The 24082-nt window shown below is 47.9% G+C and overlaps 1 protein-coding gene across 1 annotated transcript; it reads left to right on the top strand.

Annotated features, from left to right (window-relative positions):
* The first annotated feature begins 12548 nt into the window (after positions 1–12548).
* LOC134428003 (serine/threonine-protein kinase PAK 1-like) lies at positions 12549–16978 on the top strand. Its single transcript, XM_063174258.1, has 5 exons — positions 12549–12603; positions 13304–13403; positions 13805–14001; positions 15335–15472; positions 16852–16978. The coding sequence occupies exons 1-5, from the start codon at positions 12583–12585 to the stop codon at positions 16942–16944; spliced, it is 549 nt and encodes a 182-aa protein (XP_063030328.1). The 5' UTR covers positions 12549–12582; the 3' UTR covers positions 16945–16978.
* Positions 16979–24082: the final 7104 nt, after the last annotated feature.

The following is a 24082-nucleotide window of genomic DNA, read 5'->3' as shown; positions in this document are numbered from 1 at the left end:
GTTGACAGCCTTTATCCCAATATCGTGTGTTGTGTCTGGCAGCTGTGCCTTTTCTCTCTTCCCCCCCCCCCTCCGGCCGTCTTGCTGAAGCAGGGCGGGGAAGAGAGGGGGGGAGTGTTTGACCAGGCCTTTTTTTGCTTTTGGGGCTTTTGGCTTCTTGGCTTGGCTAGCTGCTTTGCTTGCTTGCTTTCTGCTTTTTGCGCTGTTTTTTTTCCTTTTCTTTTGTTCCCTCTTTCTTACCCTCCCCTGAAGATACTGGACCGCCTCCAGACCTGACCTGAGATGTCCAGGACACCTGGAGCTTGTGAGAGAAGCTTGGCGCCCTCACAACACAGTGTGTTTTCTTTTCCTTTCTTTTCTTTTCTTTTCTTTTCTTTTCTTTTCTTTTCTTTTCTTTTCTTTTCTTTTCTTTTCTTTTCTTTTCTTTTCTTTTCTTTTCTTTTCTTTTCTTTTCTTTTCTTTTCTTTTCTTTTCTTTCCTTTCCTTTCCTTTTCGTTTCTTTTCTTTTCTTTTCTTGTGTTGGGGAGTGTTCTTTTGTTACTTGTAAATAAATAGGTTTTGCTTTCCACTTTTCTCCTCCAAGAAATTCCTTCCCGAACCCGGTGTTGGGGGAGGGGTGGTTGGAGGTTTGTTTTGTTTGGGGGGCTCCCTTTTGGAGATTTCCCCTAATTTGTCCTAAACCAGGACAGCTATAGTTGTAGTTTCGGGGCCCAGGTGCAGGCTACGTTCCTCTTCTTTGTCACAAAGAAATCCGCTTCCCATCCCGCTTCTTTAAACATAGTAAAGACAGGCAAGTGATATATTACCCTAGCCTTAACTACCTTATCTGATAAAAATTAATTATCCCTTATTATTTCTACTCTTCTTGCTATACTCTTTCCCCCTAACTAAATCTTGCTAAAATGTTAACTCTTCCAGTTCTTTTAAATCCTGGATTCATGGCCTCATCTCACACACCAGCCATGTGTGAGCCGATGCTGTAACTGGGAAATTCCACTCCTGAGCAGGAGATGCCAGGCCTGGTTCTGAGCTGGAAGGGTGAGAAGGATGAGATGCACGTGGTTTTGCTCCAGGGGATGTCCTGAAAGTGCACTGCCCACCTGCCCCTGCTGCCGAGCACCACGCTCCACCTCCTTCTCCTGCTCAGCAGTTTTTTAGGAATCCAGGGCTTGGTATGTATTATTTGCTACTGCAACAAATAGAATGAATTTGCTTTGCAAGCCCAGTTTTGTCCTGGCTTATTTTCTGCATGGGTCTCCTCCTGAACCTGGGGCAATGACCAGTAGGGACCTACAGGACACTCCTATTCTCTTGTCAGTAAATTCGGAGAAGTGATTTAAGTATCAAGAAGTCAATAAGTATCAATCAGTAAATCAAATCATTTGGGGGAATATTTAGCCTGTGAGTTTCAGCAAAGTATTGAATAGGTCTTAGATCCATGGATACAAACTAGTAAGTGAGATTGCTGGGTGTGCACGTGTTAGGGAAGTGATTCCCCACACAGCCAGTGCTGAGATCAAGGATTGCCTCTCTTCTAACCCTGAGCTGGCAGCAGGAATTGGGCCCTGCTTGGTAACGTTCATTTTGAAGACTTCTGTTGAGCAGATAAGAATGGTGAAAATGAAATCTTTTCCAGCTGTTTTCCTTTGGTTTACCAGTTTGAGGGTTAAAATTGTGTGCTGCAGTTGTGCTGGGTGTGTGCAGAGCAGTGCAGCCCCAGAAACCCCTTGGCTTGCCCACAGGTTGTCATGCCTTGTTGCCAGGTGTGCCCAGCTGTGGCAGGAGAAGGAGCCCGCAGCGCAGTGGGCACCGTGCCCTGCCCAGCCGGGGCTCTCTGGCACAGAGCAGCAGCAGCGCCAGCACCGTTCAACCCGCTCCTGCCTTGGCTCCCCCTGGCACACAGAAGCCTCTGGAAATCAGCAGCGCCAGTGGCGTTCCCAGCTGGGAGCAGCTGCTGCTGGCGGGCAGATGCTGCCAGTTCCACTTCTGCCAAAGGGGAAGAGAGGCAGAGATGTACACGCACCGGAGCCCTGGGCATGTCCAATAAAGGTGCAAATATGTGGGGAGATTTGTTAGGAAACATTTCAGCTGTGATGCCAGCAGTGGCTTCTCTCCTGGTTCTGTGTGTTCTGGACAAGTAATGCAATGGTTGGCTCTGACAATTAAGAAGCAGATGTTATGTGGATGTTCAAATGAGTAGTGATTATATTGTAATATATCCTCCCATAGTCCTCTTTCCCGTTCCCCTTGTAACAGCCTGGGCAGTCAGGGCATTTGGGGAGGGCTGGCTTGTGACCAGCAGGCAGGGTGTAACAACGCCTGACCTCCAGTCGGGATGCAGGAAAGTAATCTCCACCAATGGACAGCAGAGAAAGAGTTGAGTGACAAAACTTTTGGAGGGGCTGAGGGTATAAAAGGCAGAGCATCCTTTTTGCAGATGAGCACATGGCTGCTAATCACAGAGACTCCCAATGCTGCAGTTTTTCCTTGTTCAGTCCTTTGTTAAGGTTTACTAAACCTTTAAAATTTTAAAATTCATTTTAATATGAGAGTCATTTCTCACACGTGCAAAGCTGTGGGCCATTATCTGTCTGGTTTCCTTTGCTTGTGTCCCATCTGAGTGCTCAGTTGGGGTACAGGCTGTAGGTGCTTGGGGCACTCCTGGAGTTCCTCTTGGATCCCCTGAACAACAGGGTTTGGCCCATGAGGGGAATTTTTGGTGCTTTGTGACAGCTGAGAATTTTCCAGGCTCTTTTGTGTTTTCTGTAGGGAAGGTTGGTTATTGCTTTGCATAAAGACCAACACAGAGCTGTCCCTTTGTGATGTCAGGGCGTGGTTGCCATGTCGTCATAGTGGCATCAGAAGGTTGCCTTGGTGCACGGAAGGCCTGAGTGTCAGAGCAGCCCTAGGCCTTGCTCAGATCAGGAGAACTTTCCTGGTCAAAGCATCTGTCAGTAGGCAGCTGCCCACTGACACGAGGCTTGTATTTTTAGCCTTTAGAAAAATTTCAGAAATGCCAATAATTAACCATCTGGCCACTGCAGCTTTGGCTGCATATGGCATTACTTATTCCATTTATTATTTCACAAATTTTGCACGTAAGTAGAGGCTTCCCTTCTGCTTAGGTTAGGGTGTATCCTAACCTGGCTTTTGTATGTCTTCCTCCTCTTTCTTGGGGGCTTAGTTTCTGATTTTGAAAGAGAAAGAGCATTAGGATGCCTCTGCTTTGGTAAAGCTCCTGTCAAGAGGTTCAGCTAAAAGGGGGTGTCTGTAGCAACAGGGGCAGCATTTGCAGGGGAACCTGCAGGGCTTCCGTTCCCTGCACGGGAGAGTCTGTGGCAGCAGAGTCTGTCATTTCCTCAGGTTGTTGGGACAAGCAGGACACCTTTGAAAATTGACCTTCTTTAAGGCTTTCCAAAAACTCTGCGGTTGTTCCCAGAATTCAGAGAAAGCTTCTTTCTTTTTAAATTTTGTCATGAAAGGATTTGACTAACTTGACCTTTTACTAAATGCTAAAATAGTTGTTCCCTTTGAAAGGAAGGGCTGCTGTGCTTTTCCACAATAGAACTGCGCCACCTCTGGGGGATTTTGGGGAAGCTTTTCTGGGCAACGGTTTCCTGCAAGTTAATCAGAATTAGTGCATGACACTGAGTGAAAAAAAAAAAGAGTACCTGAAGGAGAAGATTTCAGAAGCTGTCTTATGTGTTTGGTAGAACAGGAGCATTGAGTGTTAAAAACACTTTGCATTTGCTTGATCATATTTGTATTCATTTCCTGGCTAAACTGGCTGCAGTGTAGGCACAACCAAGAATATTGTCCTGATCTCTTGCTGGCTGTTTGAATGAGATGTGTCTCCTGGAGGGATGTTGTGAAATGGGAAATCATCTCTGTTTGGGTTGACTTGTTCTGTGGGATTCAGCAGCCCAGGCAGTTTTCTGACAGCATCTGGTTCATTTTCCCTTCCCACTACAGGACACCTGAAGCGTGTATTCAGCAGCGCTGAAGATCCTGAGGTGAGTGAGAAAGGAACATTTCATGTTCCTGGTGTTTAAGACTTGTAGAGCAAGCTGAGAGCTTGGCCAGTAGCAGTAGACTGTAGAGGGTCATCTAGGAAGGCCGAAAGAAAAACCATATTCATGCCTGTAACAAAAATAAGAAAGGCAGAGATAGATATTTTTAAAATTTCCTTCTCAGAGTTTGAAGAACTAAAAACCTAGTTTTGAAAATAGAACGATGCTTGCAGACAGCAGATAGGGAAAATTTAATTAAGAGCAATTTCCTGTACAGTTGAATTAGATCATTTTAATTTAAAGAGAGCGACTTAGAATCCTATTCCTATCAAACTTGATGATATCTCCTTGGAACATGAGGTGGTAGAACAGGAAGGCCATCTTGCAATGGTTCCTGCTGTATCTGAAGTGCAATGGGCACCTTTATGGCTGGGGAGCTGCGTGGGCCCAAAGGACGCAGGGCTGGCGGCCGTGAGCAGCTGAAGAGGAGGCAGCGTGGGGCCAGGGGGCCCAGAAGGCCAAGGGCACGGTGGCTGTGCCAGCAGCAGTGGGGCAGCAGGAGCAGGGCAGGGAGCGTGGCCTGTGCTGGGCAGCGCTGCGGCCACAGCTGGAGTGCTGTGTGCAGCTGTGGGCCCTGGGAAGCAGAAAGTCATGGAGGGGCTGCAGCGTGGGCACAGAGGGACAGGGGAGCTGGGCAAGGGGTGCAGCACAAGGCCAGGGAGGAGGTGCTGAGGGAGCTTTAGCCTGGACAATGGGGGCTCATGAGGGACCTTCAGGCAGACTGCCATAGATCCCTGCCTTGGATCCATAGAGCCAATGCTCAGCACGAGGGCTGTTTCCCTGCCAAACATCCCTTCACTGCATCCAAGTGCTTTAGACACTGGTGTGGGTAACGCTTTCATATTTTGTTGATTTGTTTGTTTGCTAGAAGGAGAAGCCTTGTGCAATTTCTCCTTCTCCAGGGAGCAAGGGAGCTTTTTTCTCAGTCTTTCCTACCCTTTTACAGCACTGGCAGAAATTCTGCTAGAATTTCAGTTTTCAAGGGGGCAGTTCTGGACAATGCAGTATTTTTGCACAAGAACACATAGTTTGGGGCAGGGATGTTGGTGCAGAACGAGCTGTTCTGGTGCCAGACCAGCCAGTAGGGCTTGCCCATCCTTTTCAAGTTAACGGCTCCCGTGTCTTTTGGCTGCCCAGGGAATCAGTGTGTGTTGTGTTTGGGAACTGAGTAGGAAATCAATGCCCTTGCATTCCAGCTGGTGCTCAGAGATTAGAGGAGCTGGGAGGGGCTGGGCTGCATTTCTGATTCCAGCCACTTCAGCACCATCAGTGTGGGCGAGTCCAAGCGAAGAACTTGCCCGAGCACAGATGCACAAGAGAGCCGTTCCCAGTGCAGTGCTCTGGGTCCGATTGCATTCCATAAGGACCGACATGCTCCAGATTCCCCAAGAGTGTGGGTTACTGAAGCAACAGGAGAGCAAGTTCAGGATGGCTGCTGGTTGGGGCACTGCTGCCGAGTGCTGATGTGTGTAGCGACAGAAAGGACAGGATTGATTCAGGGTGACTCCCACGTGGCAAAAAATGTGCTTTCACTCTATGATTCAGAAGTTTAAACAAATGCTTTATTAAGCTATGTTATATTACACTAGTACTATATTAAAACTATACTAAAGAGATATTATACTAAAAACATACGAAAGAAAAACTCGTGACTGTCTCCACACAGCCTTTTATCTAATTATCTAATCAGTCTAAACAACTATCTCTAAAATCCAATTAACAAATCACTTTCAGTAAACAATCACTATAACACATTCTTCATGTACTAAAAAACAAGAACAGCAAGTAGAGATAATCATTGTTTTCTCTCCTTCTATGAGTTTCTCACTACCTTCCCTTAAAAAAAACCTAGGAGAGAGAATTATATCTCCATTCAAAGAAGGTAAATTCTACAGCACAGTAAAGAGAGATGATAAAAGTGAGATCTGTCTATCTATCGATTTTAATCTTCCTGGCTCTGCTCCAAAGCAGTGGAAGATGCAAAGCTCACAGAAAGGCATCCCTTCAGGAGAGAAGTAGAGACAAGTTCCATTGACTGATCCTGAGCAGGCAGAGATGTTTCCCCCTCCAGAGATGGTTGTTTTTTCCCCTCATGTTTTCCTACTCCAGCCTTTTCTCACCTGAAGCCTTCATTTGTCCTTTGAATTTTTGCATGTCTTAAGGGAATGGAACTATCCCATGCTGTAGCTGGGGTCTGGTGACTCTGGTCATACATGCCATGCCATACATGACACATGGTTTCCTTCACTGGCATCCCCAGGGCTGTGTAAGTGCATTCGTTAATGGGGCCTTATGAGAAACTCTGTTACTGCTGGTCAGAATTCTCCGTTGACAAAAGAGGGAGAAGAAACACCTTGGTCCTCCTCCATATGTAGAGGTGGCCATAGAGGTTCTCTGACTTCCATCAGAGATCTTTGCATGCATCCTTATCTCCTGAATGACCCGGTTTTCTAACAAGAGTGTGGATGTCAGCAAGGAGGAATGCTGGTGCAGGCCTGAAGAGAAGGTGAACTCCAGAAGTGTCTCTCACAAGGAGTGAGCTCACCCAGGAAGCCCCTGCAGAGCCAGGATGGAGCTGTGGGACAGGGCAGGGAGTCAGTCACTACTGAAAGACAAACAGGACACGGCGGAAGCAGAGGGAGGCCCTCACCAGACCCTTGAGAAATGCCACCCCTTCCCTGTCAGCTGCCTGAGAGGCTGCTGGAGCTTCAGTCCCAGATGGCCCCTGATTGTAGGGCCAGGGTCACTTTGGAATCTGTGCCTCCCCTCGGGCAGAGAACGACCCAGGAGAGCAGCAGCACAGTGCTTTGGGAACGTGTGAGCCCAGCAGTCTATGAGTCTTGGCTCACAAAGTGCGTATGGGAAGCTGAAACCCATCTTCTCTTGCTTTCTGTGCAGGTGCTTCTAGAGAAAGAGCAGGAGCACACTGCCTCATCTGAGCTGCCATGCCAGACTCAGGGAGAGCTGTTCCCAGCCCGAGGGCAGGAAGAGCAGCTCAGGCAGCAGGTGGAAGAGCCACAGGAGAATGGCCAGGTAAGCCTGACTGGCCAGGGCACAGAGGGAAAGGCAGGGAGAGGGGCATAAACCAGAGCTCTTGGGACTGAGGAGGCCAGGAGTCCCACAGGCAATGGAAGCACAGAGCCTTGCAATCTGCAGAGATCAGCCCTGGGACAGGAGGTTTGCAATGGAGGCAGATGTGGGGAGGGAAGCAGAAAGAAGGGGCTGAATGAATGTGATTTTGAGGCTGCAAGAGGAAAAAAGCTGAGCCTGATGGCAGCTCTCAGTCCCTTGCTCTGCTTTTGTGTGTACAGAATATCAAGGCAGAGCCACAAGCAGAGCTGCCCGAAGCTCAGAGTGACATCATGGCAGTGAAGAGAAAGAACAAGGAAGACATGGGAAGAATTCAAGAGGAGAATCTCCATCAGCAGAGGGGCGATCATCAAAACCAGGTGAATGAAAGAGTGGCAGCCACTCCACTCATGAAATGTCCTCTCTTTTGTTTATTAGAGAACATGAAGGAACAGCTGGATGCAGAGCTTCAGACAGCTCACAGTATGATCAAGGCAAGGCATAAGCAGCTGGAGGAAGAAATGAAAATCATCCGAGAGAAACTTAATCGCTTCCGTCAGTCTCTGCAAAACCAAGTGAGTGAAAGAGGGATGCAGCCACTGCAGTCACCAGTCTGGTGGTTTCTGCCCTTCTTGCCTTTCCAGTGCAGAGCAGCAGGGAGTGGGGCCATGCCTCTGAGTGCCATGCTGCTGTAGTGTGTGTATCACAGTCACTCTGAAGGACATTTCCCGGTGTGCTGAATCTCAACGTCTGCCCTGGACAGTGAAACTTGTCCTTTGGCCTTTTGGCCAGCAGTCATCCAAATTGATTCCTGCTGGCCTGTTCCTGCTCTCCTTTTTTCTTGAGGTGTTTTTACAGTGGAACTTGGTGACCCAGATGGAGGATTGAAACAAGCTGTTGTATCCCCTGTCAATCTGTTCTTTGCCTTTCCTCACAGTCGATGACTCCTGGCTGACAGGGACAAGCTGTAGTGTCTGACTGCTTTGTTCTGTTTGACTTGAGGTGCAAGTGTTGACATCTCACCGGGCAGCCTGCGAAGACTTGCAGGGAATGTGTGGCAATGAAGAACCCCAAGTGAGGAGTGAGGCACAGGAACTGTGCCCACCAGAAATGCTCCAGGTCCAGCACATCATGGGCTCTGAACCTGCTGCTGCAGCAGCATCACCTGGAGGAAGCCCTTCTGTGAAATCTGGGAACTCAGGCTGGGGCACATCCCGGGAACAGGAGATTGAGGAGGAGTACCTGGAGCTGCTGGGTACGTCTGGGGTGTTTCTTATCTGAGGGACAGTGTGTTGTGTGCAGGTGTCAGCAGAGCTGTACCCAATGCTCCTCCTGAGCTCGGTGTCACAGGGCCATTTAGGACTCCCCAGAGGCAGTGCTGTGCTGCGAGGCAGCGAGAGAGCTCTGGGTGTTCCTGCTGCCTCTGAGGGCACCTGGGACTGGCTTGGGTTTGCCTGAGCTTCCCTCTCTGCTAAAGGCTGAAGCAGGGATTGTTCTTGGATCAGCAGAAGGCTGTGACCTAGCAAATGATCAAGGCAAGTCCTGTGCGCTAGTGGCCAAACTGAACAGAATTTTTAGCTTCCTAAATTCTCCTTAGACTCCTGACTTGCAACCAGTCATCACAGCAAAAAAACTTCACAGAAATGGACTGACTTTGGAGTTTTGTCTTTTTGGTTTTGGAGTTTTTTTTGTTGGGGGGGTAGGGTGGGATTGCTTTTCTGTTTTTCATTTTTGTTGGGAGTTTTTTGTTGTGTTTTTCTCCATCCTGAAGGAGCCCTTCTACCCCACGTTTTACTAATGTCATTTTTATGACTGTTACTGTTACCACTACTACATCTGCAGTTTATTTTCATGAGAATGCTATATTTTTGTCAATAAGAGAATGCTATCTTTTTGTCAATAAGAACTACTTTGAAAGAACATCAGGTTACAGGACAAATAGAGAGCACAAGGTATTTTCCATGTGTCGCCAAAGAAAAAACAGAGACTTTGATAACAAACGTTATTTAATCTTCTAGTTTTATGCTTATCAAAATGTGTCCAGGAGACACATCCAAGTGGCATGATCAGATAAAACTGTACTGCAGGCATTTCTCAGGAGAGAGCCTCCAGCCCAGCCATGGTATATCCCTCAGATCCATGGCACATTTCCATACCTGATTCCCACTCTTTCCCATGACTGTTAGAATCCTACCCATTGGCCCAGGCCCTGCTCAGATCAGTCTCTAGGAAAACACATCAAGCCCTTTGTGAATCTGCAGCACAACCCAATGAATCTGCTTCTTGCCCATAACAGCTGCCAGTGCTGTGCTCTCAGATAAGAGAGCTGGTGGGGCTGAGACCAGAGCCCAGTGGATTCTGTGTCTGCCATCACCTGTTGGGACAAAAAGGGCACTGATCTGTGCCTCGGTGTGGCTGATCTCAAAGCCCATCCTGTTGTGTCCTGAATGGGGGCAACAGCTTGTCTGGGGCTCAGGCTCACTCTGGCTTCTTCCCATCAGTGCCTGTCAGTGCTCATGCTGGGGCTTTGCCAGCCTTGTTGTGGTCGCTGCCCTGTCCCTGAGGGCTGGAGGGACTGCAGAGGCTGGAGCCTTCCTTAGCTGGGAGAGGGGCATCTTTGAGCTCAGCCTGCTCACAAACAGGTCAGGGTCCTGATGCTGAATGCCCCGTCAGGATCGGTTGCAGCTGGAGCTGCTCTGGTTTACAAATGGGAAGGCATTCCTTTGGCAAACTGCTGAAAGGTGGGGAAGATGTCCTCCTCTCCTGGGATTGTATGTCCCTGTGCTTTGTTTCCTGTCAAGAGAACTCTTCAAAAGACTGTACAAATCAGTCTCTGTGCTGGCCACCTGTGCTGCAGGGCTGTCTGCCTGGTTGTGGTTGTTGTTCCCCAGCCGACCACAAAGGGCTCAGAGCTCCAGGCGCTGGGGCTGCCTTTTGTATCTCCTGGAAGCTGGGATCTCTGCTTTAAAGTCAGCATCTTGCATTTTGTTTCCCTCAGGGAGAATGGTGAACACCACTGAAAATCCCCTTATGAAATACACGCATCTGAATTATATTGGCAGCGGGTGAGTCCAACAGCAGTTACTCCTGCACAACCGTGGGCCAGGTGTTTTGGGGGTGGAATGTCTATCCAGCGTGAAGTCAGGACAGCTGCAAAGATGATCACACACTGGGGAGAGATCGTCCCATCTCTCAATGCTGCTCAGAATTTGTGAGTGGGCTCAGAAGGCATTGTCAGAGATGCCTTGCTACCGAGGTCTTTCCTGCATCAAGGAACAGGACCTGGAAGGTCTCCTTGTCTCTCAAGTGTGGGACAGCTCTGTGTTAATTTCTTTAGCATTTTTTGTGTGTCTCAAAATCATACTGGCACACTAATGAAAAGAGAAGAAACTTGCTTGCCTGAAAGAGCAACCTATGCCCTATCAAAGCTGTGAGATAACAGTTCCCAGGAACAATTCTTGCCCCTGGTTTGAAGAGGGAAATACTCTGTGGTCAGGATAGCAACCACACTGTTTAGACAGTGAAACCCAAGAGGAAAGACTAAACTCCCTTTAGAAATTGGACCCCAGTGCTTCAGGAACAGGCCCAGTGCCCATGCACTTGACAGGAAAATGCATCATCTCCCTTCTGGCAGAGCCCTCCTGCATCCTGCAGGTTTTGACACTTCCAGCAGAGATCTCCTGTGTGGGCTGGCTTTCACTGCAAGATCTAAACAGCTTCTCCTTTCTCTGCTTCTGTTTTTTTTCTAGGACTTTTGGAGATGTTTACAGAGGACTCGACAGTGCCACAGGAGGAGAGGTAAATGTCACCAGCCCCTGCAGGCTCTGCTGCACTCGAGGGCTTTCCCCTCTGGTGTGAGCTGTGGCTGGAGCTTTGGGCAGAGCTGTGCTGAAAAGGCACAAGAAGCACAGACTGGTGCCAGCCCACAGAACACATTTGGGACTTTGTCCTCCTCAGCTGCCCGAAGGAAGGCACGGAGGGCAGCGGTTCCTTTCAGAGAAGGACGCGCTCACTCGCTCTCCATTGCTAAAACAAAGGTGGTGCCTGCGAGCACCTCACTGCTCTTTGGGGCTACAGCTTCAGAGTCCTGGATTCTCATTTCTGGCTGCCAGCAAATCCATCTGAAAGTTACTGGTAGTTCCTTAGCCACCTGCAGTGCTGCACTTGGGAACTGCACGTAGGGAGAGATCTGCAAGGCGTCCCTGAAAGCCCTAAGCCCTGCCCATATCACAAGATGTATCCACAGAGTATTAAGGCATGGATTCCTTCTTCTGAGTCCCAAACAAAGCAGCAGAGAGTGCGGTCAGAGGTTTGTGGGTGATAACTGAGACACCGTTGTTCCCAAGTGGTCAAGGCAAAATGTCAGTGGCCCCACGTGTCCTGTAACTGGCTCCCAAGGGAGCAGAGAAATGGGCTGTTGGAATGTCAGTTCCTGATTACTGCAGTGCCTAATCACAAGGCAGTTTGGCACAGCTCAGCTGTGTCATTGCAAAATCACTCGCTCCACGTGCCTTGTGGTCTCGTGCCACCAACCCCTCAAGTTACTGATTTTCAATGTCATTTTAGGTGGCAATAAAAAAAATAAATCTTCAAGGAGTGAGGAGGAAGGAGCTAACCTTTAATGAAATAATGATCATGAAGAAGTATAGGAGTCCCAATGTTGTGAATTATTTAGACAGGTGAGAGGTCATGGTCTTATCCCATGGATGTGTGTTTACATAAAGCAAACATGAGAGGTTAAAAACCCACTTTGGTCAGTGGCAGCAAGTAAAGCCGGTAATTTTTATTTATTCATATTTCTCTACTCATCTCCAATGGATGAGAAGAGAGTGCATCTTGTCTGCATGAGTCTTCCCTGGCACACCTAGTTTGATAATTACTCCAAAATTATTCAAAACCTGGATCAGCTGTATCTTCCTAACTCAATAGCCTCAAAGTTCACTGCCTCCACATTTATTTGGGATTGATTTTTTAAAGTTTCTTAAGTGCAGATGAACCATCCTAAAGTAGATTTCCCTTGGATTGTTGCCCCTCTTTGCCATTGCTATGCATGCCAGGAAGACTAGGTGCTTATTTCCAGAAACACCATGCCTGGCATGTTTTTTATCTGGGCTGTTTCTGAACTGCACTTTTCATTTGCTGCCCATCTAAGACATCTCCTTTTTCACAGATGTGTCTTTCTCTATGAGACACTGCACAGATTGCAAATAATGCACAGCCAAGAGGGAATGTCTATTCCTTTGATTCTGTCCTTGTCACAAAGGCATCTGGAAATAAGAAACCTGGAAGCAAAAAATCAACGTAGCCATGCATGTTCATCTCTACCCCCTTGTTTCCTTCTTTCAGCTACCTTCTGGGCGAGGAACTCTTGCTGGTTATAGAGTACATGGATGGAGGTGTCCTGAGCGACATCGTCAGCCAGACCTGCCTGTCTGAAGATGAGATGGCAGCCATCAGTCGGGAGGTCAGCAATGCCATCTGTGTTTCCAAGGGCTTGGGCAGGATTGTCTGGGAAACAGGGGCTCAGAACAGGAGAGGTTTCCTGTGCCGAGCTTTGTTTCTGTGTTGCTGGTATGCTATGGGCAAGTAAAAGCATCTCAAGTGAAAGGCCTGCCAGTGCCCCTGCACTCCCTGTACTCAGTGCCAGCGCTCTTACCTCCTGCTGTTGTATTCTCACTCTGTCTCTTGTATTTGTATTTGCTGTTCTCCACCTTGCCTCTCTAAATGTTTGCCTGGAGTCTGTCTTCACTGCATTCCTTGCCTGTAAAAGCAAAGGTGCTGGTGGCAGGATTTGAAACAAAGAGCAAAGAAAGAAGAGAGAGACTCGTTTCTCTCAGTGCTCAGCTAAAAAGGATAGGAGTGCAGCCAGAATGCTCTTTGCTTCTGAGCACATGCGCTGCAGCAGGAGTCATCCTGGCTGGTTGGCAGGGGACAGCCTACAACAGCAGGTGCTGTTGCTCTTTCCAAAGCTGACGTGCCTTTCCTCAGAAAGGTCCTGCTCTGCAAGTGTTGGAGCAGCAAGCTCTTCCTCTCAGTGGCCATGACTGTTCTGCCATTACTCCCCATTCCCCTGGAGAGGGATCTTTTAGATTCTTTGTTTCCTTTCTTGTGTGATGAAATCACATCACTCATTTTTCCCCTTCTGTTTCCGTTTTCTCGCTCAGTGCCTGCAAGGACTGGATTTTCTTCATGCAAACGATGTGATCCATCGAGACGTGAAGAGTGACAACATCCTTCTCAGAACGGACGGTTCTGTCAAACTGGGTCAGTATATTCTTGGTCAGGTGCAGCGTTCCAGGGATGTGGGTGTGGGGCTGCTTGGCGTGACTGCCAGCTCCCCAAAAATGGTGCTGGTGGCAGTGCAGGGACCCCTGCTGCGAGCTGAGGGCACAGTTGCAACGTGCACAGAGGTAGAAGGAGCCACAAGCAGTCAAGAGTGGCCTTGCTCTGTGTGGGTCCCTTCCAGAGGGAGGGAGTTACAAGTCTAAAGTTTCCAAAGAACAAAAGCCACTGCTGGAGGCAGTGTAAAACATGGGGGGATTTTTAAAGTCGCCAATGCCAGGAGATTCAACAGAGCAATTTCAAACTTCTACTGGGGAATTCTTTTGCTTGCTTTCCTAATTGCACAGATTTCAGATAAAACCAGTATTTTGTTTTCTCCTCAGCTGATTTTGGCCTCGCTACTCAGCTCAGCCCTGAGCAGAGCAGACGGTGCTCGGTAACCGGGACTCCTTGGTGGATGGCGCCTGAAGTGGTGACAGGTCAACCATATGGCCCCAAAGTGGACATATGGTCTTTTGGAATTGTGGGAATTGAAATGATAGAACAAGAACCTCCTTACTTGGGCGAAAGTTCTGGCACGGTAAGGAGCAAATACTCACTGATCCCACTGTCTTTCTCACCTGTCCCATGTCCTGTGTGCCACTGGACAAAATCCCATTGCCATCTGCTGGAACTACTTCCACCAAGGTCCCCTCCTACAAATGTGCCTGCAACACATCAGCATCTGCTGTACTTTTGCTTGCATCAGTGGGGGAACTCAAGCCTTACCACATGCAAACAAACTCCAAACAAACTGCATTCTCACTCAACACTTTCCTTTGGGTTAGTGGTTCCAGTTCTTTTGTCTGTGTAGATGGCCTTAATAACAGGGAAAAATCATCTTAAAAGTGTTGTTATCTTTCCAGAAATGAAGGAAGGAAACCCAAACCCAACAAAGTTTCTAAAACCGTGGTCTTTAGAGAGGAACCTAACCCTGTGTGCAGTTTCTTCTCACTGGAAAACATGGGCATGAGTGTGTAATGCACAGAGTCTCTTCTGCTTCTTGTGCAGTGCTGCTGAAACACTCAGTGACTGTGTTTCTCTCCTAGCCCAAGCAACATTCTGCACGTCACCAAGCCAGAGCCTGGTGATGTGGAGAGCCTGCCAAAACCTCCTGTTTGTTTCCTGGCACTTTCTGGCATGGGCCTAGCATTAATGCATTGACTTGAGCAGCCAAATGACTAGAGGGTGTCCATAGGGATGGAACCTCTCCTTCTTCTGACCTAGACAATTTTTCTTTGGCTGCAAAAATGGGAAGCTGAAATTTTCAGACGGCTGAGAGACAGAGTTTCAAGTGGCTCCTGTGTGCCCAAGCAGGCATTTTCATCCCAATACATTTGTGCAGGCATCTTAATGTGTCTGTGTTGAAGAGGAGATTGTAAATGTTTGTTTCCCTACCTGGGTATTAACTGATGGATTTCCTTTCTTTTCTTCCAATTCCCATTGTTTTCAAGAACAGCACAAAAAGCTGGATGAGTTTTGTTCTAGGGCACGTGCGCTTAAAGGACCAACAAGCACTGCAGAGATGCCTTTTATGTAGTAACCCTTGAAATTAGTTAGTATAGCAAAGTCCCTCTTCCAAAAACCATCTCAAGCTGGCATGAATCCTCAGAGAAGCAAATGTCCTTTTGCTGATGTAGTTCCCACTAACTAGGTCAGGCAATGAAATCAGCTGCCAAGGCAAGATCTGCAGGATGGTGGAAAAGCTGTGGCTGCATCGGGGTTTGGGTTTTTGGTTGGTAAAGGAAAGTCATCTCTGGGTCTGTGCCAGGGCAGAAACTGCCACTGAAGAACAGAGGGTAAACAAAGGGATCTGGGAGAGCCTTAGAGGTGTGAAAGCAGGAGGTGGAGCCTGGTGTCTCCTTTCTCTCCAGGCTACATACCTGATAGCCACAGTAGGGACTCCACAGCTGCGGCAGCCCAAGCTCCTCTCGGCTTTGCTGCGTGACTTCCTGAGCTGCTGCTTGCAGACAGAAGAGGAGCAGCGCTGGTCTGCCAAGGAGCTCCTGCAGGTAAAATGTGAAGGGGCTGCAGGTGAAACAGGCTCTGAGGGATGGGCTCCTCCTCCACTCAAGCCCAAGGCAGCAGATGAGCCCCCTTCCTCCTCACCTCCACTCTTGCTGCTCTTCAAATGAAAATGGTGAGGAATCCTAGACTGGGCTGGGCTGGCAGGGCCCTGTAAATGTCCTCTGGTGCAAGTGTCCTGCAATGAGCAGGGACATCTTTAAAGAGATCAGGTTGCTCAGAGCCCATTGCCACCGGAGCCGGAATGGTTGCAGGGATGGGGCACCTACAAGCTCTTGGGGCAAGCTGTGCCAGGGTGGCACCATGCTCCGAGTAAACAAGTTCTTCCTTAGACCTACTCTGATTAGATGCCCTTAGTGTTTAAAAATATTTGTCCATATCCTATTGTAACTGGCCCTGTTAAAAAAGATGTCCCCCACTTTCTTCAAAGCCACTCACTAGTTTTGGAAAATGGCAATAAAGTCTCCCTGGGGCCTGTTTTTCACAAAACTGAATAACTCCAGCTCCCTCTGCATTTCCTGTGAGGAGAGGTGCTCTGTCCTCTGACTGTGTCTGTTGCCCTCTTTTGTGATTTGGTGGAGTGTTCAGCTTTATCTAATGGCAAAAAAATTGAAGTAGAGCAATGCAGGGTACAGAGACGTGAAATGGTGGTGGAGGAACCCAAGGAAGCCAGTCCCAGCCTAGGGGTCAGAGATTTGGCTGTGGGCAGGAGGGGCTGTGGGGGGCTCACTGTGAGCCTCTGAGGGGCCCTGGTTGGTGCCCCCCGGCCCACCCTCAGAGGTTTCTGCCATGCAAACAGGGACAGCTGGGAGGGACTTGTCCCAGCCCCATCTGCTGCCTGGCACGCTCAAGCAGATGGGAACTGTGCCAGGGTTACTGCCAGGTTGTGTGGCAGAGAGGGAACTGCGGGGCCCAGTGCCATTGGGCTGGCCCTGCTGGGAAGGAAGGTGCCATCCAGCACACGAGGGGCAGGGCATGGAAAGGCAGACACTGCTTTCTGTCCCTGTGGGAATCAGCACAGTGCCTGTCTTTCAAAGGCAGGGACCTATGTGAGTCATTGGAGTTTCCTGAAAGGAAGAAAACCCCGGGACAGAAAGCACCATTTCTAGAGCGCTAGCAGGGCAAAAATCCCAGCAGGATGAAGACATCACAATAAACAGATGAGTGGGATTCTGGGTCAGGTTTGCCTGTGATGGCAAGGTCTTGCACATTGGGGACGACTGGGGAGCAGATGGTCCCATTGCTCCTCTTTCTGGGTCTTTCCAGGAACTTGATGTATCCTGACTGAGTCCCTGAAGCAATGAGCTTGGAAAGTAATGGTTCACTGTTCTTTGTTGTTTCTTTTTTTTTTTTTTCCGGTGGACAGCATCCATTTGTAACTTCAGCCAAGCCACCATTCATCCTGGCACAAGTCATCAACTCAGTGAAGAAGATGAATAACCCTAACCCTAAACTCTAAACCTAAAACCTAACCCTAGCCTTAAATGCTAACCCAAACCCTAATCCTATCCCTATCTCTAACCCTTACCCTTTCCCTTACCCTTTCCCTAACCCCAACCCTAAGCCTAAGCTAAAGCCTATATCTAAACCCAAACCTGAACCTAAGTCTAAGCCTAAGCCTAAACCTAAGCCTAAACCTACGCCTAAGCCTAACCCTAACCCTAGGAGACGAGAACATAGCAATCATGTCAAGATGTTATCTCTGTTACCAATTTAGAGTAGGATTGTAGAGTAGGGTTGCTAAAGAGATTTGTAGCATAGAATTATAGATTAGAGTTGTAATTAATAAAGTTTCTGAAACATCAACTCACTTGGAAGATTCTCCTCCTTCTGACCCCTTCAGAAAATTCAACATTTTTTTCTGAATTACCAATTGTTTTTTATTGGTACTAAGTCACACATATGGCTTTTTTTGTATGGTTTCATAAGTGAGGAGGGCTCTTCTTCATTCATCCTCTCCAGACCGCACTGCCTTTGGAATATGACCCACTGGCTGGTTATGGCACAGCTGAGGTATTTCTAGTTGAGGCAGAAAGGGCAATGGCATTTGAAGGCAAAACCAAAGGAAGAATGAGGCAGCCCAAACATCTTGAGCAGATGCAGGCCTTCAGGTGTGACTGGAGAGCAATGGGGTTCCTGCCACTTGGATTTGTAGCCCTAAATGCAATAATCTCTTTGGCTGGAGGAGAGCCTTGCTCAAGTGAGAAAGCAGAAAGATCAGAGAGGGTGCTCGGGAAGGTCTCCTGTGGCGCAGAGCTGTCAGCGCCTGTGAGGTGAGAGCGGGCCCGGCCTTGCCCGGGCTGGAGCCCCAGCAGAGCCCCGGCAGAGGCCGGAGCAGCCTGAGCCCCGGCAGAGGCAGGCTGGAAGGAGGCCCTTGGAGCTGCAAGAGGCAGCAGCCGGGCCCTGGGTGCCTCTTGCTGGGAGCGGGCGAATCCTCCGCTCTCAGAGCCCAGGTGGCAGCTGGCTGCTGCCGAGGGGAAGCGCAGCCGTGCTGGGCACAGCCCGGCCTGGGGGCCATGGCCGTCTGGAGTGTGCCCAGGAGCAGAGAAAGGCCAAGGGCAGCCGCGGGCCGCTGGGCTGCCTGAGGATTCCTCCTCTTCTGCCGGCTGCCCTGCAACTCCTGGCAAAGGCCAGCAGTGTGTGCAGCACTCTGGGCACCGGGGCAGGGAGCCGGGCTGCTCGGCAGGCTGGAGCACAGGGCAGCTCCTTCAGGCCCGGCACTTGTGCCAGGGAAGCGAGGCCAGCGTGAGGCAGGGACAGCTTGGCAGGGCCCATCTGCAGGAGCCAGCGCCTCACGCAGCTCTGGGAGGAAGCGCCTGCAACCCTGCAGTTCTGCACTGAGCCAGAGCAAAGGTATGAGATGCAGAGTGTTTGGCAGAAATATTCAGGCCCACCAGGCCAGCCTGCTTTGTGCTCTGTGGTGCACAGCAAGCGCTGTGCAATGCAGCTCTGAGCTGCTGGGAGAGAGGCAGTCGGGGATGTGCCTGAGGTGAGTCAAGAGCTCAGCTGAAAATGTAATGAGGATAATTGAAAAGTGCAGGTGGGTCGAGAGCCCAGCTGGGAATAGAATTGGGATAGTAGAAGATTGCATATTTTAGTTAAGATTTTAAAATGAGGTAAGAAGCTAAGTTAGTAATACAGGTAGCAGAAATCATGTGCCTTAGTTAAAGCGTACCAAATATATTAGGAACATAAAGCTAGGAGTGACAGGGATAGAGGAAGCAATTGTGAAGAAGCTGAGACCATAGAAAGACCTTGCCTTAAGAATAATTGAACAGTTAGGAGAGGCTTGGACCATGAGCAGCAGGTCAAAAGGCCTTGCCAACTGGCCATGGGAGGCGAGTTCACCATGAGGAAGTCTGCTTTCTTCCTCCCATACAACCACTCCCTCATTTCAAAATCCCACTGATCCAGTTAAGGGAATACAATTGCGCAGCTGTAATAGATATTCAGCTGATAAAAATGCGAAGCAGTCAGGTAATAATTATGTATTATGGGTCCTTAGAAACCTAATGTAAAACCTTTTCTGTAGAAATAGAGAGCAGGAGTCTGCAACTCCTTGCACGTGTCTTTGGAAACTAGTTCACATGTGACCAGGGCTGCAATAAATACCCTTCTTTTCTGCTATAATTAGTTGAAGAGTCATCTGTCCGTGCTTCAAGGGTTATGCTGGAGTAGTGAACTGATTTGGATGGGAGCAGAAGAGTTTCAGCAGGCAAGTTTTGGAAGAGATGGAAGGCTCTTGTGACTGAAGGGAAAGCCATTTGGAATGGAGAAATGATCCCAAAGTCCATCCAGTTGTATCTTTGTGTCTGAATTGAAATCAGAATGATTATAGATAGCTTCATGCAATTTGTCTACAAATTTATCAAAGTCTTCATTCTTTCTTTGACAAATCTGTGTAAAAGACATAGTGTGTAACTTATCTGGAAGTGCAAGAAATGCATTACATGCTAGTTGTTGGCTCATCTGTAAGATGTGATCAATGCTCCTAGCCTGGGCAGTGGCAGTAGCCCCGGGCCCTTTGCCAAGTAACTGTTGTGCTGTTAAACCATACAGAGGATCACCCTGCACTCTAGCTCTTGCAGCTTCTTGAGCACACTTTTCCTCCCAGCTTTTATGAAACATCACCTGCTGATAGGGTGGCATTCTAAGTCTTATTAGGGTATGCACATCAGCTGGAATTAATGCGTTAGATGGAAAAATATACTGCAGAAGTGACTGTGCAAGTTGGCATTTTTAACCAAATTGCGAAAATGCAGCTCTCATCTTTTCTAAAATCTTCCAATCAAAAGGTTCTCAAACTCTACTTGCAGCATTAGTTACTACAAGAAAAGCTTCTACATCATTGGAGAGAAAAGTCCCTTCTACAATAGCTTCTGCAAAAACTTTTTTCTACTTTTGTTTCTCTTTGGTGGAGATAAAGCTTGGCCTGCAATTCCTCAGAAAGGATTAGGAGGACCATGCTAGTTTGGGAAATTGACACTGCCCCTAGCATTCAACAGATGCTTGACATCAGGCACAAATTCCAACGTCCAAAATGTAGTGAGCATCTATTAGGCTCAGACTGCAAGGATAATATAGAATTGTGGAATTGGCCTTTGGTTATCCTGGCATCACTTTTCACACCAGGATTAGCTTCATCACAGGCCCTTACATCATTCAAACTATTGGCTTGTTGGACAGGAAAACAAATTAACATTACATCTGCAATCCGGAATTAGCTTACCACTGATGTAGGTAGCATACACCATGCTGTGTTACAGGATAGGACTGCTATAAATTTTTTGTTGCTAGCACAAGGAGATGAGCGTGAAGATTTTGAAGGGATGTGTTGCATGAATCTCTCTGACCACTCTGGATCTACTGACAAGAAATTGTCATTGCTTAAGGAGAATATGAAAAAGCTCACAGTGGTTGAGAATTCTTTTGATGAGTGGCTAAAATCCTGGGGAATAACAGGCTGGCTCAAGGATTTAGTACCCTTTGGAATAATGATACTTTGTCTTCTTTTTTCAATTCTGCTTGTAGTGCCTTGCTGTGCAGAAAATAATTGAGCGTGCTTTTAAATCAGTCTGGCTTGTGCAAAAACAAAACCAGGGAACTGTTGAGAGTTTTTTGCAGATTGAGGAGTTCTGGCTAGACAAGGGCCATATTCAGCCGATGCACAATCCAACCTGCTTGTACTAATGGACAATGGACACATTCACAAACAATGGATAATGGACATATTCATAAATGGGGTTGGTATATCCTTGAGAAAAATACAAGAAGAGTCATCAGGACTCAGCGAGTTTGACAGCAAGCTTGGAAAGAAGGAAAACATTGAACCATGAATGGGCCAGAAGACGACAGCAAGACGCGTGAAAAATTAGGTGATCCAATCAGCATTCTTATTTAGATGTGTAAACAGCTAGGATTAACCAATCATGTATTAGCTAGAGACACGTGGACAGTAGAGATTTATTATAAATATAGTCTTTTTAGGGATAATAAATTTGGCTTCACCGGATCATATTGGTTGTGGTGTGATATCCCTGAACCTCCGCACCCCGCACAAGGGCAGCTGGGGAGGCCCAGCCCGGGCAGCAGCAGAAGGGAATTTCCCTGGCAGGGCAGGGCTGTGGTGCAGCACGTCCCCAGCAGGAGCCTGGAGCAGCCCAAGGCTCTGTGTGGGCAGGCAGGGGCAGGCAGGAGGCAGAGCTGTCAGCAAAGGAAGGGCCCAGCCAGGTGGGGCAGCCGGGGGATGCCGACAGCCTGCAGGGACAGAGGCGCAGGGCAGGGACACCGTGGGACAGCCTGGGCTGCACAGGGCACAGGGATGGGCAGCAGCTGCGAGACAGCCCTGCCAGAGCCAGCATGGGCAGCACTTTGGCCATGGCTGCTGGGCCTGGGCCTGAGGCCACGAGGGGACAAGTGACCCTTGCAGGCCTGGGGCCTCATTGCCTCCTCGTCCCTGCTCAGACGCCTGGCAGGGGCCGACATGACAAAACTAAGCTGACAGATGTTGCAAAAGCAGGGGAACAAGTCAAGAAGGAAGACCCTACTTAGGGGGCAAGATATGAGGGACATGGCATGGACACTTCAGAAAACAACCAAAAAAAGAAAAAAATCTTTCCCAAAGTCAAAGCCATCAAAAGGCATGGCATGCCATCAAGGGCAGGGACATGCACCAAAGATTCCTCTATTGGTCCCCATTGAAATCGTAAGATTCCTTTTCCCTTCTCGAAAGGAAGTTTCATTTTCTTTTCGGGAAGGGAAAAGGAATCTTGTAAATCCCAAAATAAAGGCTTACAAACACTCTGGAAAGGAGATAGGTTCAAATGAAATGCAATTGAAAAAAGCACAAAATCGGGAATTTTAGTGTCTTCAAAAAATAGGCTGTGAGGAAATCCGCTGCATTGCAAAGGACCAAAACATGCCAAAACTAAGCTCACAAATGTTGCAAAAGCAGGGGAAAAAGTCAAGGAGGAAGACACAACTTAGGGGGAAATATATCAGGGACATGGCATGAATACTTAAAACAAAAAAAAAAAAAAAAAAGAAAAAATCTTTCCCTAATTCAAATCCATCTAAATGCAGACAGGCCATATGCCAGCAAGTGCAGGCACATGCAGCAAACCTTGAAAATTTGATCCCCACTGAAGGCCAAAACAGAAAAGAAGGACCTACAAACACGCTGGAATGGAGACACCATCAAAGGAATTGCAATTGGAAAAGAAAAAAAGAAAATTTGGGAAATGTACTGACTCTAAGAAAATGGCCCGGGATTATATCAGGTGCATTGCAAAGGACCAAAACATGCCAAAACTAAGATCACCGATGTTGCAAAAGCAGGGGAAAAAGTCAAGGAGGAAGACACAACTTAGGGGGAAGATATGAGGGACATGGCATGGACAGTTCAGGAAACAACCAAAAAAAGAAAAAATATTTGCAAAAATCAAAGCCATCAATTGCAGCCATGCCATACGCCAGCAAGTGCAGGCGCATGCAGCAAAGCTTGCCAAAATTGATCCCCACTGAAGGCCAAAACAGAAAAGAAGGACTTGCAAACATGCTGGAATGGAGACACCATCAAAGGAATTGCAATTGCAGGAGAAAAAAAGAAAATTTGGGAAATTTAGTGACTCTAAGGAAATGGCCCGGTCTTATATCAGGTGCAGTGCAAAGGACCAAAACATGCCAAAACTAAGCTCACAGATGTTGCAAAAGCAGGTGAAAAAGTCAAGGAGGAAGACACAACTTAGGGGTCAAGATATGAGGGACATGGCATGGACACTTCAGAAAACAATCAAAACAAGAAAAAAATCTTTCCCAAAGTCAAAGCCATCAAAAGGCATGGAATGCCATCAAGGGCAGGGACATGCACCAAAGATTCCTGTATTGGTCCCTATTGAAATCACAAGGTTCCTTTTCCTCTCATCCTTGGCTTTGCCATTCCAGTATCCACCATCTGCATCCTGTACACCATGAAGCTCTACAAGCTAAAGAACATGCACCTGATCTCTAATGCCAGAGCCCTGGACAAAGCCAAGAAGAAAGTCACCATCATGGTCTTCATAGTCCTGGCTGTGTTCCTCTTCTGTTGGACCCCCTTCCATCTGGCCACCATCGTGGCTTTGACCACTGACTTACCCCAGACCTCCATGGGTTATTTCAGTTTAATCAAAGCAGCTGTTATATCAGAAAGAGGATCATGCTTAATTTATAATAAAAGTTCTGCCAGAAACATTATTCCTTTGTTTCCCCCAACCATTCACTAAAAGCCCTCAGTCACTTAAGAACTTTTTAAATAATTTCTAGTATTCACTACATGGCCAATTACTAAAGGAGCTCTGACCCTGCAGGGCAGTTAATGACCTTCTCTGACATATTTCTTACATGTATTTTTTTTTCCCAACATTTTCTTCATCAGCAGCTAACCAGGTACCTTGCCCTTTTTATCTCCTGTTTAATCCATTTACTCTCATCCTCCATGGCACGGCACATGAGGTTTCCACAGAACCAGCCTGCACCAGTGTTGTAATGCGTTTTTAAGTTTCTCTTATGTCCTCCCATTTTATGTATTGTTTCCCCCTTTGTACCTTGCATGATGGTTCTTCCCTCCCCAGTTTTCCTGCCACAGCTCTCCTTGCAGTTATTTTGCTATGGTTATCCCTGCCCCCCTGAGCTGTCAATCGCTCAAGTTATGTAACTTCCCCTCCCCTACTGTACCATATCACTAAGTTTTTCCTCCACCCTGGGCCCAGTCAATCACCCCCCACTCCTCCCAGTGTTCAAGATCTTTCTTCTCTTTGGGGGTTGTGGTTGGCTGGGGTCCCGGGGCTCCTCCTTAACTTTATGTTTATTGGATATGTTTGTTTGTCAGTTATGTTGTGCACCTCCCTATATGTTCTCCTATTGGCTAGCTGGGTTTCCCTCCCTTCTCCACCCCTTACCTTTAAAACCTTGCCTCTCCTCTTGTTCCTGGCCATTTGCTGGTCGTTGCTCTCCCTCTGTTGGTACCTGCCATCCTTCAATAAAGTGACTTCAACCCCCAGCAAGTGGTCGCTCCCTTTCCTCGTCTCGTCCAGCGTGTATAATCCAGTCCACAATCC

This window comes from Melospiza melodia, chromosome 21, assembly GCF_035770615.1.
Source record: "Melospiza melodia melodia isolate bMelMel2 chromosome 21, bMelMel2.pri, whole genome shotgun sequence".
Lineage (NCBI taxonomy): Eukaryota > Metazoa > Chordata > Aves > Passeriformes > Passerellidae > Melospiza > Melospiza melodia.
The sequence above is the reverse complement of the archived record's forward strand: the minus strand, read 5'-3'. Positions and strand labels throughout refer to the sequence as shown.

What these genes read in the sequence shown, in the direction of transcription:
- LOC134428003 (XM_063174258.1), top strand. Translation starts at nt 12,583, where the DNA reads ATGGCAGCCATCAGTCGGGAG. An exon ending in GGACGGTTCTGTCAAACTGG is followed by an intron (nt 13,404 to 13,804) that starts GTCAGTATATTC and finishes TTTTCTCCTCAG; the next exon opens with CTGATTTTGGCCTCGCTACT. An exon ending in CTGCCAAGGAGCTCCTGCAG is followed by an intron (nt 15,473 to 16,851) that starts GTAAAATGTGAA and finishes TCCGGTGGACAG; the next exon opens with CATCCATTTGTAACTTCAGC.